The sequence below is a fragment of the Equus asinus genome, chromosome 8 (assembly GCF_041296235.1).
Source record: "Equus asinus isolate D_3611 breed Donkey chromosome 8, EquAss-T2T_v2, whole genome shotgun sequence".
Lineage (NCBI taxonomy): Eukaryota > Metazoa > Chordata > Mammalia > Perissodactyla > Equidae > Equus > Equus asinus.
The window spans coordinates 69,965,984-69,979,676 of NC_091797.1; the positions used below are offsets into that span (position 1 = coordinate 69,965,984).

The window sequence follows — 13,693 nt, forward strand, 5'->3', positions numbered from 1 at the left end:
AAACTCTCTTTGGGAATGAGGCCAAAGGTGTATTAAAATATAACTTTTACTGTATCTCTGTAAAATGAGTGATGGAAACTTTGTTCAAATAACCTTTCCTTAGAATTTGTTCACAAAAGTGAAGCTGTTTGAATCGAAAGAGCTGTTTGGAACAAGTGGGTCACACAGACTGGCTCCTACACATAACTTTATGTACAGAAAAACGGCTTTAGTAGCACAAAACAACCACCAACCATTGCAATACTAACTAAGATTCACATAAATTCAAATAACCTTCCTTATTTAAAAAAATGGATATGTAGGGACTGGCCCCGTGGCTGAGTGGTTAAGTTCGCGCGCTCCGCTGCAGGCGGCCCAGTGTTTCATTGGTTCGAATCCTGGGCGCGGACATGGCACTGCTCATCAAACCACGCTGAGGCAGCATCCCACATGCCACAACGAAGAATATACAACTATGTACCAGGGGGGTTTGGGGAGAAAAATGAAAAAAAATAAAATCTTTAAAAAAAAAAATGGATATGTAATAATGACAAAAAATTATGAAAATCTGAAGGATAGGAAACAGGCTGAAAACAGAATGCTACAAAAAGGAAGAGAGGAGTTAAGTTACATAGAAATAAAGGTGTCATTAAAACACTTCTGGTTGGTATCAAGAGGTTTTAAAATATTCAAAATTGCCAGGACAATAGTTTAACTTTGAAAATCAAGGAACATTTAGACATGCTGATGCTGACTCAGGAAAATAAAAAAAATTAGTGTATTTTTTAATTTTAAGATAATGCAACAGTAAAGTAAAATTTGGCTGTTAGTGCCATTGGCTACCAATCTGAATTCTATTAAATGCACACGTGTGTGTATATAGGTATACAAGCATGTGTGTGTGTGTATCACGTTTATTTATATATGTGGCATTTTATTTATATTAGTGCGAGTTAAACATAAAAAGGCAAGCTGTAAATTTTACAAGGGCCCAACTTCCATTAAAAAAATTAATCAGCATATAAAATAAAGTTTTGAGAATGTGATTACAGAAAGAAAAAACTTTATGAAATACTAAAGAGAACTTTACGTTAAAGAAAAAGCATACTAAAACTTGGAAGAGAAACTAAGTCACCTTGAAGTTCTTAAAATTCAGTAATAATAACCAAGTTTATATCATTTAGCTCAATAATTACACTGAGACAACAGTCCAACACCGAGAACAGGGGCTGGCAACCTCTTTCTATAAAATGCCGGACAGTAAATATTTCTGGCTCTTCAGGCCTCATGGTCTCTGTCTCAACTACTTAACTCGGCCATTGGGAGTGCAAAAGCCGCATAGACAATACACAAACAAATGAGCATGGCTGTGTTCCTATAAAATGTTACAAAAACACACCTACTGGGCCTCAGGTCATAGTTTGCTGATTCCTAATCCAGAATGTTATGAAATGAACATTATGGACTTTTGCAAAGATAGTCCACTTGATCTTGCAAAGACATGTGGCCTTTACAAATTTCAATTCCTCCCTTGTGAAATGTTGACAGAGTGCATTCCTTCCTTCTGATGAAAACACTATATATTTAAGGCAGATATAATGTATATGGTTCAGAGATGACACAGCAAAATCTGAGCTATTCAGCACCCTAAAATGGGTAACTTATTCTGGATAAAGGAATAAGTGTTTATTTCTTAGACACGCAAGAACATTTCTGTGCATCATAACTTCTTTGGTACAGATAGGTCCAAACGTCGATGCAAAAGGTGTTAAATACCTTAATGAGGCTTTAACTCAAACACAGTTAAAATTACATTTGAAAAGTCTCTTTAGAAGCTCATAGAACACAGCCGTGCAACAGTGACTCTTTTGCCCACAAAATAAGGAGCAGGATGACAAGGGCAGGCAATAAGGCAAGTGCCTGGACGAGTCTGCCCCCACATCCTCTTGTACTGCCAAGATCATGCCCCTTGCTGAAGGGGACAGGAGAACCCCAGGGCAGCTGCACCACACAAGGCAGACAGCATTTTGTTTTAACATTAAACTGCTATAACTACTTCATACTTGTTAGGCGGTTTGTCACTTAAGGAGAAAGCAATTAAGTCCCAAATAATAGATTCAGTTATCTCTAAAATTAAATCTGTGTATGTGATTCCAGTTTATTCTTCTAAACATTTGAATGGTTTTCTAAAGTTAAAGTTCTCCTTCTCTTTAAACAGAATATACTGAACATAGTGATCCATCCTTAATGTTTCAGGTTTGTGTTACCATTATTGATAATTAACGACTGATAATTATACAGGGCTGTAAGAATGGTGCTCTCAGGATTTACCAAAACAACTAAAGATATTTGTTCCTGTACTGAGTCCAGATTTTTAGTGGCACTATTTTTTTATATTCAAAGTTCCCAGAGTTAATCCACAAAAGTGTAAATTTAAATCTTTAATTTAATGTAAATATTATTTTATGACACTGTGGTTAAGCATATGTCCTACAGCCTACCAAACCCAAGCAGGGTATCTTGTGCTCCTTTCTGTTTAGTAATAACTGACTCCACAGGTGTCCTTCCACTGGACACCTGCCATTATTTCAGCTGTGGAGGGGAATGAAGAAGCAGGTTAGCATGCAGGTAGTTAATGCCTATCCTTGAAATGCCCCAGGAACAAAATCACTGCTGATCTCAACGCATATATCATCAATCTAGAAACCAAGAATCCAGAGTGAGTAATTTCCTGTTACCTCAATCAAAGAGAAATAAATGGAAAGGCACTAGATCTAACGCAGATAATGGAAGTCTGAATTCACTTTCCATCTCCATTAACAATCTGTTTTCTAGCTTTTAGTTGTTCTACCCTAAGAAGGAATGCCACCAATGTTCTGTGTGTCACAGTGATGTTCTCAGGGCTCGGTCTCCGTACCTGAGTTCTGAAGACTTTAGCACTACGTGCGCAGCACTGCCCAACACCCCCAGGCAGTGCTCCTCTCTTACCTCTCTGTTTAGAAGGCTCCTCTTCCTCGGTGGGTTCTGACGGGTCATAATAGTCACTACCGTAAGTGAATCCCACCGCATTATAGCTCCCGTCCTCTGCTAGGGCTTCACTCAAGCGCTTGTATTCTTCCTCTTGAATAAAAATGAGAATTTTATCAACAAACGTGGAAATTTACTGAGAAAAATTTTATACATTGCTAAAGTTGTAGCTATCAGTAAAGCATACAACACACTTTTTTCAACCTCTTTTTGAGGCAAAAATGCTTTTAAAAATTCACACTTCATATCTATCAATATGTACTTTTGCCAGTACATGTTTACCACAGACAGCAGAACACACGTCTTTTGTGGACAATTTCTTCCTGCTGAGAAATTTGGGGATTAAGAACTGCATTAAAGATTGTTAAGGCAAAGACAAGAACATCAATATTTAGTTTATACGATACTGTTAAAGAAGAACAGTTAAAGAGTTTGGTTTTTGTTTTTTCAAATCCCAGTCTGCCCTCAAAAGCTGGGAAAATTCTTTGTGGCTCTATATATAAACTATCCTGAGGTCCTCTCAGAACGCAAAGACTCCTGTTTTTCCACTCCACTGGGTACTGTCAAGATAATATCAGAAAGAGTGAGTATAAAAAAATGAATGGGAGTAAATTTTTAAATACTTAAAAAATTTTTAAAAGTTTGTTGCTTAAGTAAGTTTTTCTTGAGCAGTACCTTGCCTTGCCTCCTCCTCAAGCAAGTCCGTATGCAAGGCTAAATACCTCTCTTCATCACACAGGGCATCTATTCGTGCCTCCTCTTCAGAGAGCTGGTAATCTCTGTTCCATGTGGAATACTCAGCATCGTACTCAGAAAGGTCATGCAGGTGACCGCGCCCATCATATCTGTAATATGAACACACTGGTCAACGGAAAGAAATTAACGTCTAGGTTGGTGTCTGTGTGATGTTTTATATACATACTTACCGATTAAAATAAAGAAATAAAAATATTAAAACAAACACAAAAATGCTTCTCAGATTTATATTGAATTTGGCTAGTCATATCTCACCTACTTTTAAACTCAAGTTATCTTAACAAAGTCTAAATTCCTTTCTACAATATGATCAAATTTACAATTAAAGGTAAACGATCCTTTAATAGCATAAATGGTATCCATTTCACTGGCAATTCTTACCGTTTATGGTTTGATCAACCATTCAATGCCATTTGCAAAAAAAAAATTTTTTTCTGGAAAAGTCAAATATCATAGCTTACATTCACACAAACCGAATACATAAATACCTATCCGTAAGAACCAAACGGTCGAAATTTCCTCGCTTCTTTCTGCTAGTCCCGAACTCTCAGGAGAGATCTTCACCAAAGAAACTTGCGTCCATTGGAGGTAAAATCTTGGCTAGGCTCGCCCCCTAGCCACTTGGCTGAGGAAATAAGTGCTGGGTTATGTGATAGAGAGACACACATACATAGGAACAGTGACATATACATGCAGTTTAAGGAGGTTCACTGGAAACAGAGCAAAACTATTAGAAGATGCAGTATAAATATTTTCTTCTAAACTTTACACCCCCAGGAAATAATATACATGAAGACACATCCATGTTTACTTGCATGGACCAATAGGTACTTTAGTCAAATTAAGAATAAGAAGAGCACTTTCTGCTATACTTTTAACATAAAGGAGTCAATGAAGATGCTGTCAGTGTGCAACTGTCAGATAATAAATGAGTAAGCTAGCGAATTTTACTTAAAACGTTCAGATTTAGGATTGCAAAAACAAATGTAGAGAGACAAACAAAAGTCTCCCTAATCTTTTAATGCTGACTTTTGTGATGAGGACCAAAAAATACTACCAAAAAAAAAAGACATTTACAAGAAAAACAGCCCAAAAATTCCAGGGTAGCCAAGTTACAGCATTTTATTAAATTTCAAAATTTTACTTTGATGTAAACCTCCTTAACTTACAAATGTAGATCATCATTTAAAAATACTCCACATATACATGTGTAGCGTTTGCTCCCCACTAGCTTTGGAAGGCCTAACTCAAATCAGATACAGAACGACATGGAAAACTGTATAAAGAGCTCAGACTTCACCGCTTACCGAACTTTAACAATAAATATCACAAGTAACACTTTGGAAAAGCAAGCTGCCTGACAACTCAGGCAACATCATTTAACAGAAACCACGGTTTAAAGGCACAGCACGTTTCAGCAGAGAGTGGAGCCATCAGGTGCAGACCTGAACTGGCAACCCTCCCTTCACGAGTCCTTGTTGTCTAGGTCTAACTCCAAACAGAAACGTCAGGAATGGAAAAAGGCCTATTTGGTCACTAATGTGTCCATTCTGGCCAGCACAGAGGTCATCCCTACAGTCATGTTCCAGGGCTTTGTAGAATCCAGTTTTAATTGTCTCAAACGATGGGCTTCCTTCACTTGGAGAGACTATTCCACGTTTAATGGCTGGTCACGTTAGCGTTTCAGTCCGGGGCCCCAGAAGTGAAGTTGCCAAACCGCAAAAACCCAAACCAATCAGCAAACAGAAAAACCCCAAAGGGGAGGAAAAGGAAAGGGGGACTAAAAACAGGGGAGGGGAGGAGAGGGGAGCAAACAACCTACATCATGTAATGTGATCCTTTTCAAATCAAACATCTTTAGAAATCCCAGTCCCAGGACCCCTCTGCCCATAGTGGCTGAACACCCTCCAGGGTGATTACCTAAAGCAGGTTTGATTTGAAAAGAAGCACATCTGTATCCCAGTACCACCCTTCAGTTTTAAGAGACAGTGAAACCAGCCCTAAGAACACGACCCCTAAGAGCAAGGCCAGTGTCTGCAGGAGGTCAACTGGCCTCCAACTGATCCACAACTTCACCCTCGGCCTGAATCTGTCAAACTCGCCGGTTATCAGAGAGCGGGAAGGAGGGGCCGGGGGTGTCAAACGTCAGGCCGGCAAAATGCGGGCGCTCCAGAGAGGAGGGCGCTGGGGGCGTGAAAGTTTCAAGGCGGACTCACGGGGTCCGAGAGGTTTCTAACCGCGGCCTCAGCGTGCGGCGCGTCGGGCTGCCCTCCCGCCACACCGAGCTGGTAGGAAAGCGGCGCACGACCCCGCGGGAGCGCCTGTCAGGAGGGGCCCGGGATCGGGTAGCTTCCACCGCGCGGAGTCGCCAGCTGGAACCCAGCGACAAGGGTGAGGGATCGCGAGGGGCCCCGGGAGCAGAGCGGATCCCTCCGGCGACAGACGCGACACGCAACTCCAGCCAGTGCCTTAAGGCAGGTTTCACCGTCCCCCTCCCCCCAAAACCAGGGGACGTGGGGACAGGGGAGGGGCTCCAGAAACTCCCTTTCAGTCTTGGCCATCAAGTCAACATCAGACGGAATCGAGGAGGCGAGGGAAGGGGAGGACCGACGGGTTGGGGGAGGAACCGACCTGTCGATGAGGATCTTGTGGTCCCCCATCCAGGGGATGAGGTGCTGTCCCTGTTCCTGGGCCAGGGCCCGCTCATCGTCCCGGAACAGCTTGCAGGCATAGCCGAAGACCAGCAGCTCCACTCGGTTGCCCCCACCGCCGGCACCGCCGGGCCCGGCCTCCTCCTTCGCGCCGCTTTTCCTCTCGGCTTTGGCGCGGCCTCCGCTCGCGCCGTACATGACAGCGTCCCCGGCGTCCAGGCTGCTCCTCTTCTGCGCCGCGCCGATGTCCCGATGCCTCTGCCTGGCCTACCCCCTCAGTCAAAAGCGCCGCATCCCGGCCCCAACCTCAACACCGCCGCCATAGCGGGCAACAAAATGGAAGGAGCGAAACTTCCGGCGACGGGCAGCCCTACTTCCGGCGAGCGGGCCCGGCAGATTCGCTACCCCTCGGAGCCGTTTGAGCAGCTAGAAAATGGTTTGGCTTCGGCCTTTCGCGTTCACAGGCGCCGCCACGGTAGGATCTGTCGTGAGCAGGGGAGAGCGCATTTTTGCCGTGGCTTTTCTCGGGCGGCTGTCCGGGGCAGTGGCGAAAGTGCGGCTCCGGATCGCGCGTCGCCTGCACCGGGCGGGTCGGGGCGCAGGGCGGAAGGAGCGCGGGCATGGAATGGGTCTTGTGCGCGGCTCCGTGGGGCGGCTCCTGCCCTCTGTCGCTGGGCTGGGGTCTCGTGGGGCCGCAGCTTCTGGGACTGGGGCGCCGGGGGGCGGGGTTCCTGGGACTGGGGCGCCGTGGGGCCGGGGGTCCTGCGACTGGGGGGCTGTGGGATCGGGGCTTCTGGGGCCGGACCAGGCTCTGCCCGGGGCGGGTCGCTTCGCTTTTCTGAGGCCTCGGTGTCTTCTCGGTGCTGGGGGTCACGAGACTCGTCCTTGGTGGACGTCAATGGCCTTAGTAAGCCGTGAGGCCCCTCGCGGTGAGGGAACTTAGGGGTCCCAGGACCCATGTGGAAGACAAGTGGTCTGGGGCAGTGGAGGGGACCCCATCCTGGGAGACCCGTCATCTGGATGCGGGTGACTCTGCTACTTAGGTTCCTCTTGGGCCTCAGGTTCCCCACCTGTGGCTCCATTAGGAGCTTTCGGGCCCTTCTAGCTCAGCCTGCAATTTGGGGCCACACAGTCCAGGGTGAAAGTGCAAAGGCTCAGACTTAGGGACCAGAGGTCCTTTTTTGTGCTGGGACTGAAAATTCTATGGCAGCAAGATAGACATTCTCCTTTCTGGGCCACATCCCTTCTTCATGAAACAACGATGATGTCTTTCTGCTAGTAAGGTTGAAATGAGATAATATATGTGAACATTAATAGGTTTTTAAAAAGTAAGCCAGAAGCAGTTCCCTCCTAAGGGCCTTTGCTCTTCTGATTTCTCTGACTCGATCACAGTCTCACTTCTCATGTGACAGGTTCCTCATCCAGGTCTCCCCTTCTCGGCCTGGCTGTAGCTGTGTACACTGTCTAGCGTTCCCCCTCACTGGTTGCTCTGTGGCCCTGCTGATGTGTCTTTGAAGCACCCACCACCACCTTGCAACACATCCTATGTGCAGCACCACACTAGGATTAGCTTCAGGAGGGGAGGGGTTTTGTTGGGTTCCCCTGAGCATCCCTAATGCCTGGAAGAGCTCCCAGCACACACGGTGGGCCAAATGTTGATTCCTGTGTGTAGAATGAGTGGGCCAGCAGCTGAGCATGCCCAGGCCATCTTCCTATCTGGCTCTGCAAGGCAGGCCTGCTTCCACCGATGGGGATGTGCCATATCTCTTGCTTACTTGATGAGTCTGACCTTCATTGCCCCCAGGCCTGTGCTGGTCTTTTGGGGTACTGGGCTCACTTCGAGCTTTCCCTTGAGTTCAGGGAGTGGGGTAAGGCTGAACACTCCTAGCCAAAGTCCGCTGCTGCTTTGACCTCCTCAGAGGGGATTCTGGAAGAACAACCTTCGGACCCTGTGCAGATGGTGTCTTCAGCCTTGCTTGGGACTTAGAAGACCTGGGTTGCATTCCTAACTGATTTCAATTCCAGTGGAACTTTGAGTTAGTCCTGTTCTCTTTCTGAGCCTCCGTCTTCTCATCTGTAAAATGGACATAGGACAATACTATTTCCTTTAGAAAGGTGATAGAGATCTTAGAGCCCCTACTCAAGGATGCCCATTGTTCTGGCCCGAGTGCGTTTTTAGGCCAAAGCAATGGGAGGATAAAGGAAGGAGTAACCCGACCTGCAGATGGTGGATGGATGACTGGCTAAAGTGTCTAAGCAGCCGGGGAGGGCGTGGGAGACGGCCAGGCCGGAGGTGGACTGAGCTCCAGGCAGAGTCCTAGAGGTGAGATAAAGTAGAGCATTTTCAAGGAGTGGTAAATGCAGCTCAGTAGGACTGTAGCACAGAATGCGGCAGAGCAGGGAGTGGTAGCAAGAAGGGAGGCTGGAAAGCAGGGCAAGATCATGTAGGTTTGGGGACGAAGGTGGACTGAATTGGGCAGTGGGGACCATTCAGGGTGTGTGTTGGAAGAAGTAATCGGAGGTGGGGAGGGAGAGCCAGGTGTTGAACTAGCTCAGGGTTTATCTTTTTTTAATTATTATTATTATTATTTTATTATTTTTGAGAAAGATTAGCCCTGAGCTAACATCCGCCACCAATTCTCCTCTTTTTGCCGAGGAAGACTGGCCCTGAGCTAACATCTGTGCCCATCTTCCTCTCCTTTATATGTGGGATGCTGGCCACAGCATGGCTTGGTAAGTGGTATGTAGATCCATGCTCGGGATCTGAACCCGCAAACCCTGGGCTGCTGAAGCGGAGCGCGTGCAAACTTAACCGCTCTGCCACCAGGTTGGCCCCCAGCTCAGTAGTTTTTGAACTGGGTTGCAGTCCACTAGTGGTCATGAAATCAACGTAGAGGTGCATAACCAGCATGAAAGCATGAAAGGAAGGGAAAATATGTAACATTTTTCTAATGTTAAAGTAACCTTGACTTTTTTCAGATAATCCTAAATTGGTCATGATATTTTATTCTTTATATACATTGCTAGATTTGCTTTGCTAACGTTTTGTTTAGGACTTTTTGTTGTTAATCAAAATACTCCATAGAAAAGAGTAGATAAGAAAGCTACAGAGTGGGAGAAAATATATCAGTTCACAAAAGTCAGCCATCCAGAATATGCAAAGAACTTGTATGAATTAACAAGAAAAAGATTAATTAAAAAATGGGTAATGATAAACAGGTTTTTATAAAAAAGCATATGTAAATGACAATAAACATGGAAAGTAGTCTAATCTCATTAGTTGCCAGGGAAATGCAAATCAAAACTGCAATGAGATACCAAGTGACACCAGAAAAATGGGCACAAATAGAAGTCTGACATTCATAAGAGTGGGTAAGGATGTGGGGTAGCGTGCTCCCTCATAAACTCCTAGTGGAGTGTAAATTGGTACAACCACTTTTTTGGTTTGTTTTATTTCTTATTCTCTTTATTTAGTTAGTTTATTTGGTGGTGCAACCACTTTGGAAAACTGTTTGTCTAGTGAAGTTCAACATGATTACACAATACCCAGCAATTCCACTTGCCCCTGGTGGACAGATGCCCTAGTGTGAGTCCAAGTGCAGCAGGAGACCTGGACACAAGTGTTGGTAACATCATTAATTGAACGGCCCCAAACTGGAAACAACCCAAGTGTCCATCAGCAGTAGAATGGATAGATAAATTGCAGTGTATTTATATACGCAATGGGATATAATACAATGAAAATGAATGAGCTGCAGCTACATGCAAGCAGGAGCATGGGTGAATCTTGTATACAGTTTTGAGCAAAGGGAGCAAGAGAAAAGTGTGAACAGTACTTTTGTGCTCTTAAAATTGCAATCATAAAAATCAAACAGGCAAAATTAAGCTACAGTGTTCAGGATGCACACATAGGTGGTAAAAGTTTAGAAACAAGCAAAGCAATGTGAATATGAGAGACAATTACCTGTTGTGGAGGGGGAGGCAGAGAGTTATGACCAAGGGCTTGAGTGCATCTCACAGGATTGTGAACTCAAGGGTGATAGAAAACTGCATCCCCAGGTGGACAAAAATGAATGACGACGCCTTGTCTGTCAGTTGGGAATTTGTTCAGTGGCAAATAACACAGCAGCCCCTAGCAGCCAGACAGACTGGAGAGTACCATATTTTTAGTGAGACACATTGTCTCCTTAAATAAAGATTCTCCTGCTAACAGAGAAGGGGCAAATGGGCATTGGGTGGACAAACTGGCAATAGCTGCTACATTTACATTATTCTGACTTTTTTTTTTTTTTTTTTTTTGCTGAGGAAGATTCGCCCTGAGCTAACATTCATGCCAGTCTTCCTCTATTTTGTATGTGGGACACGTCCACAGCATGGCTGATGAGTTGTGTAGGTCCATGCCCGGGGTCCGAACCTGTGAACCCAGGCCACCAAAGTGGAATGCGCTGAACTTAATCACTATGTCACAGGGCTGGCCCCACATTATTTTTACTCTGAATACATAGTCACATGGTGGGGGGGGCATGGGAACACATAATTACTGCAAAAGTGCATAAAATCTGAAAATGATTAAAAATAATAGCTCATATTATTGAGCACTTTATCAGTCAGGAGAAAAGGTTAATGCCCTGACCTAGTAATAAGGACTTAGGAATTGCTGAAGATGGAACTAGGCGAGGCAACCTGAGACCAACAATAGCCGGAAGCTCCAACCACCCTTGGGGCTGGAGGAGCAGGTTGAGGTGGTGCTCTCAGAGCTGGGGTGGGGTACCTCCCAGAGCTGGATGCTGGAATTGTGGAGGGAGGGCTCCTGAGAGAGGTGGAACCAGGAAGAAGCTACAGGAAATGCAGCAGATGAGATGACTTCTGAAACAGAAATACTTGGTGTCTCCCCTCCTCCCACCCTCCAACACCTGGACAGTGCCAACGTGGGCTGGACAGAGGCAGAAGCCAGCTGGCAAGGGTGCCTGGAGGCTGAGCCCCTTGTGACATGGAGCAGAAGGGGGACTGGATGTGTGGACAGGTCAGCACCCTCCTGAGCACTGTATCACCCGTTTAGTCCCCATCAGGCCCTGTTCAAACAAGACAGCAGGCCCCAAAGGGAGTCCCTCATGCTAAGCCCCATTGTCACCAAACCAAGACCTGGCTTAATTACAGTTTTGGCCCTCCCAGAAATGGAATCTTAAACCAGTGAGTCAGGAATCCTCTGATCAGCATCCGCTAGGTGACCTGCCTGACAGGCCCCTGCCATCCCCTAAAGGAAAGTAACCTTGCAGTAATGCACCCACTTTTTTGCCTAGTATGACTTCTGTGCTCCTGCTCCCTCCTGCCTGTAAGTCTTTCATTTTGTCCAGCTCCTCAGAGCTCCTTTCTGTCTAGCAGGTTGGGTGCTGCCCAGTTCATGAACTGTTGAGTAAAGCCAATAAGATCTTTAAAATTTGCTCAGTTGAATTTTGTTTTTTAATGGCCCTTTCATGAAGAAGGAGCCATGTGATCTCAGTCTCACATGGAGATGTCCATTAACTTGTCCAAGGTCACAGATCCTTGGCCGCCTGACCCCAGAGCCTGGGCTCCTGTCCACCGAGGCAGCTGTCCTGCACGGCCAAGCGTGCTGTGCTCAGCACCGAAATGAGAGAGTTGGTAGTCCCTGTCGTTGAGAGGCTCCTAGTGAAGCTGGGGAGACAGACATCTAAAGAATAAATCTGTTCTGTTCAAGCATGTTCTAAGGGGGACTTTCTTAGGAGGACACTTGGTCATACTGTGCACCGTTTGCACAACCCTGTCAGCCCCCCTCTGCCGTTATGTTCTCGACATGAGAACGTCTTGGCTGCAGTGTGACCCAGGCTCGACTTCTTCACTCGGTATTTTAACAGCCACGTATGAAAATGAAAAGGACAGAGTTGCGCCAACGACAGTAGTGTGTGTGTCAGTTGGTAAAGGGAATTTGTTTTTGTTGTAAAGACAAAAGATAGCTCATACATTCAACCCTTAACAATTGATTCTTCATCTTCCTCCTCACTCCTGTTTTATTTCCAGAAGCTTTGAAACCTCAGGAAAAGAAAGCAGTCTTTCAGCAAAAGAATAATAGCAACAACAAAAGCCCAAAGTCCAGACAAACATCTCTTATTTTTCCTTTTTCTGTCTCCACCCAGTACTATTTTTTTTTTTTTTTGAGGACGATTAGCCTGAGCTAACATCTGCTGCCAATCCTCCTCTTTTTGCTGAGGAAGACTGGCCCTGAGCTAACACCTGTGCCCATCTCCCTCTACTTTTTATGTGGGACGCCCACCACAGCATGGCTTGACAAGTGGTGAACTGGCGAACCCGGGCCACTGAAGCGGAACGTGTGAGCTTAACTGCTGTGCCACTGGGCCGGCCCCCACCCAGACTATTTTTTAGGTTCAGAAACAACCATAAAAATAAAATAACAGGATAAGCAGTGGAATCTCCAATTTTTCCTTTTTTCCTGGCCTATTTCATGTCTAATACATCTCTTCATCTAGCCTTTCTCCTTAGTTTCTCTGCAATCTAGTTTTCAGAGTGAAAGCCTGTGAACAGTTGTGGTGAAGCCATTCCGGAAGCAGCTTCATGCTCCCTCCCGCTGGGGCCACCCCTTGACCAGATGCACCGGCGGCAGTCTCCATTCCCGAGAGCAGTGCCCTGGACAGAGATCTTTGGGCCTTGTTGTAGACTCAGCCGCATCATACCCGAGGCCGTGGTCTTCTCATTCACCAACTGCACAGCTTCACCATTTAAAAATAGGAGGACGTATATTTTACTCTGCACCAGATTGTTCCCGGTTATCGTTTCACTCACCAATTGGCGTTGTATTCTGGTTTAACTCAGAAGTACCGTTCATGAACTATTTTATCTCAGTCGAGCTGTCATGATAAATTTGGGACCAGATGTTACCTGAGCCTGAGGTCCTTGCTCTGTGGGAGTTAAGAAGGAAAGTGGTTACATGTGTACAATCCATCCACGATTGATCGTGGGCTGTCTCCTATCTTCTGTAGTCTTGAACTTCCACTTCATCCTTCCTGTTAGACATGTCAGTGAATTAATATGCAAGCAGTCACTGTGAACGCAGCCTCATTTGGCCAAGGGGACTTCACAGATGTGGTTAAGTTGAGGATCCTGAGATGGGAGATTGTCCTGGATGACCCGGGGGGGCTCTTATCAGCGGGCGGTGGGAGCTGCCGAGTCAAGGGAGAAGGCCATGTGAACATGGGAGCAGACTGGAGTGATGAAGCTGGTACCTTCAGAAGCTGAAAGAGCCTCCA

General features: G+C 45.6%; 1 protein-coding gene across 5 annotated transcripts in view; it reads right to left on the minus strand.

Annotated features, from left to right (window-relative positions):
• Positions 1-6,762, minus strand: part of SFSWAP (splicing factor SWAP) — a 79,264-nt gene extending 72,502 nt beyond the window's left edge. For 3 of the 5 annotated variants that reach the window (XR_011505287.1, XM_070515824.1, XM_014861088.3), the window contains exons 1-3: positions 6,394-6,762; positions 3,682-3,851; positions 2,968-3,099 (exon numbers count right to left, since the gene is read on the minus strand). Coding sequence is in view for 4 of the 5 variants with exons in the window: in XM_070515824.1 (XP_070371925.1) it covers positions 2,968-3,099; positions 3,682-3,851; positions 6,394-6,611 (520 nt within the window). In the remaining variant the exon portion in view is untranslated. The remainder of the gene's footprint in view (positions 1-2,967; positions 3,100-3,681; positions 3,852-6,393) is intronic. The other 2 variants (XM_070515826.1, XM_070515825.1) reach the window with 1 other exon arrangement.
• Positions 6,763-13,693: the final 6,931 nt, after the last annotated feature.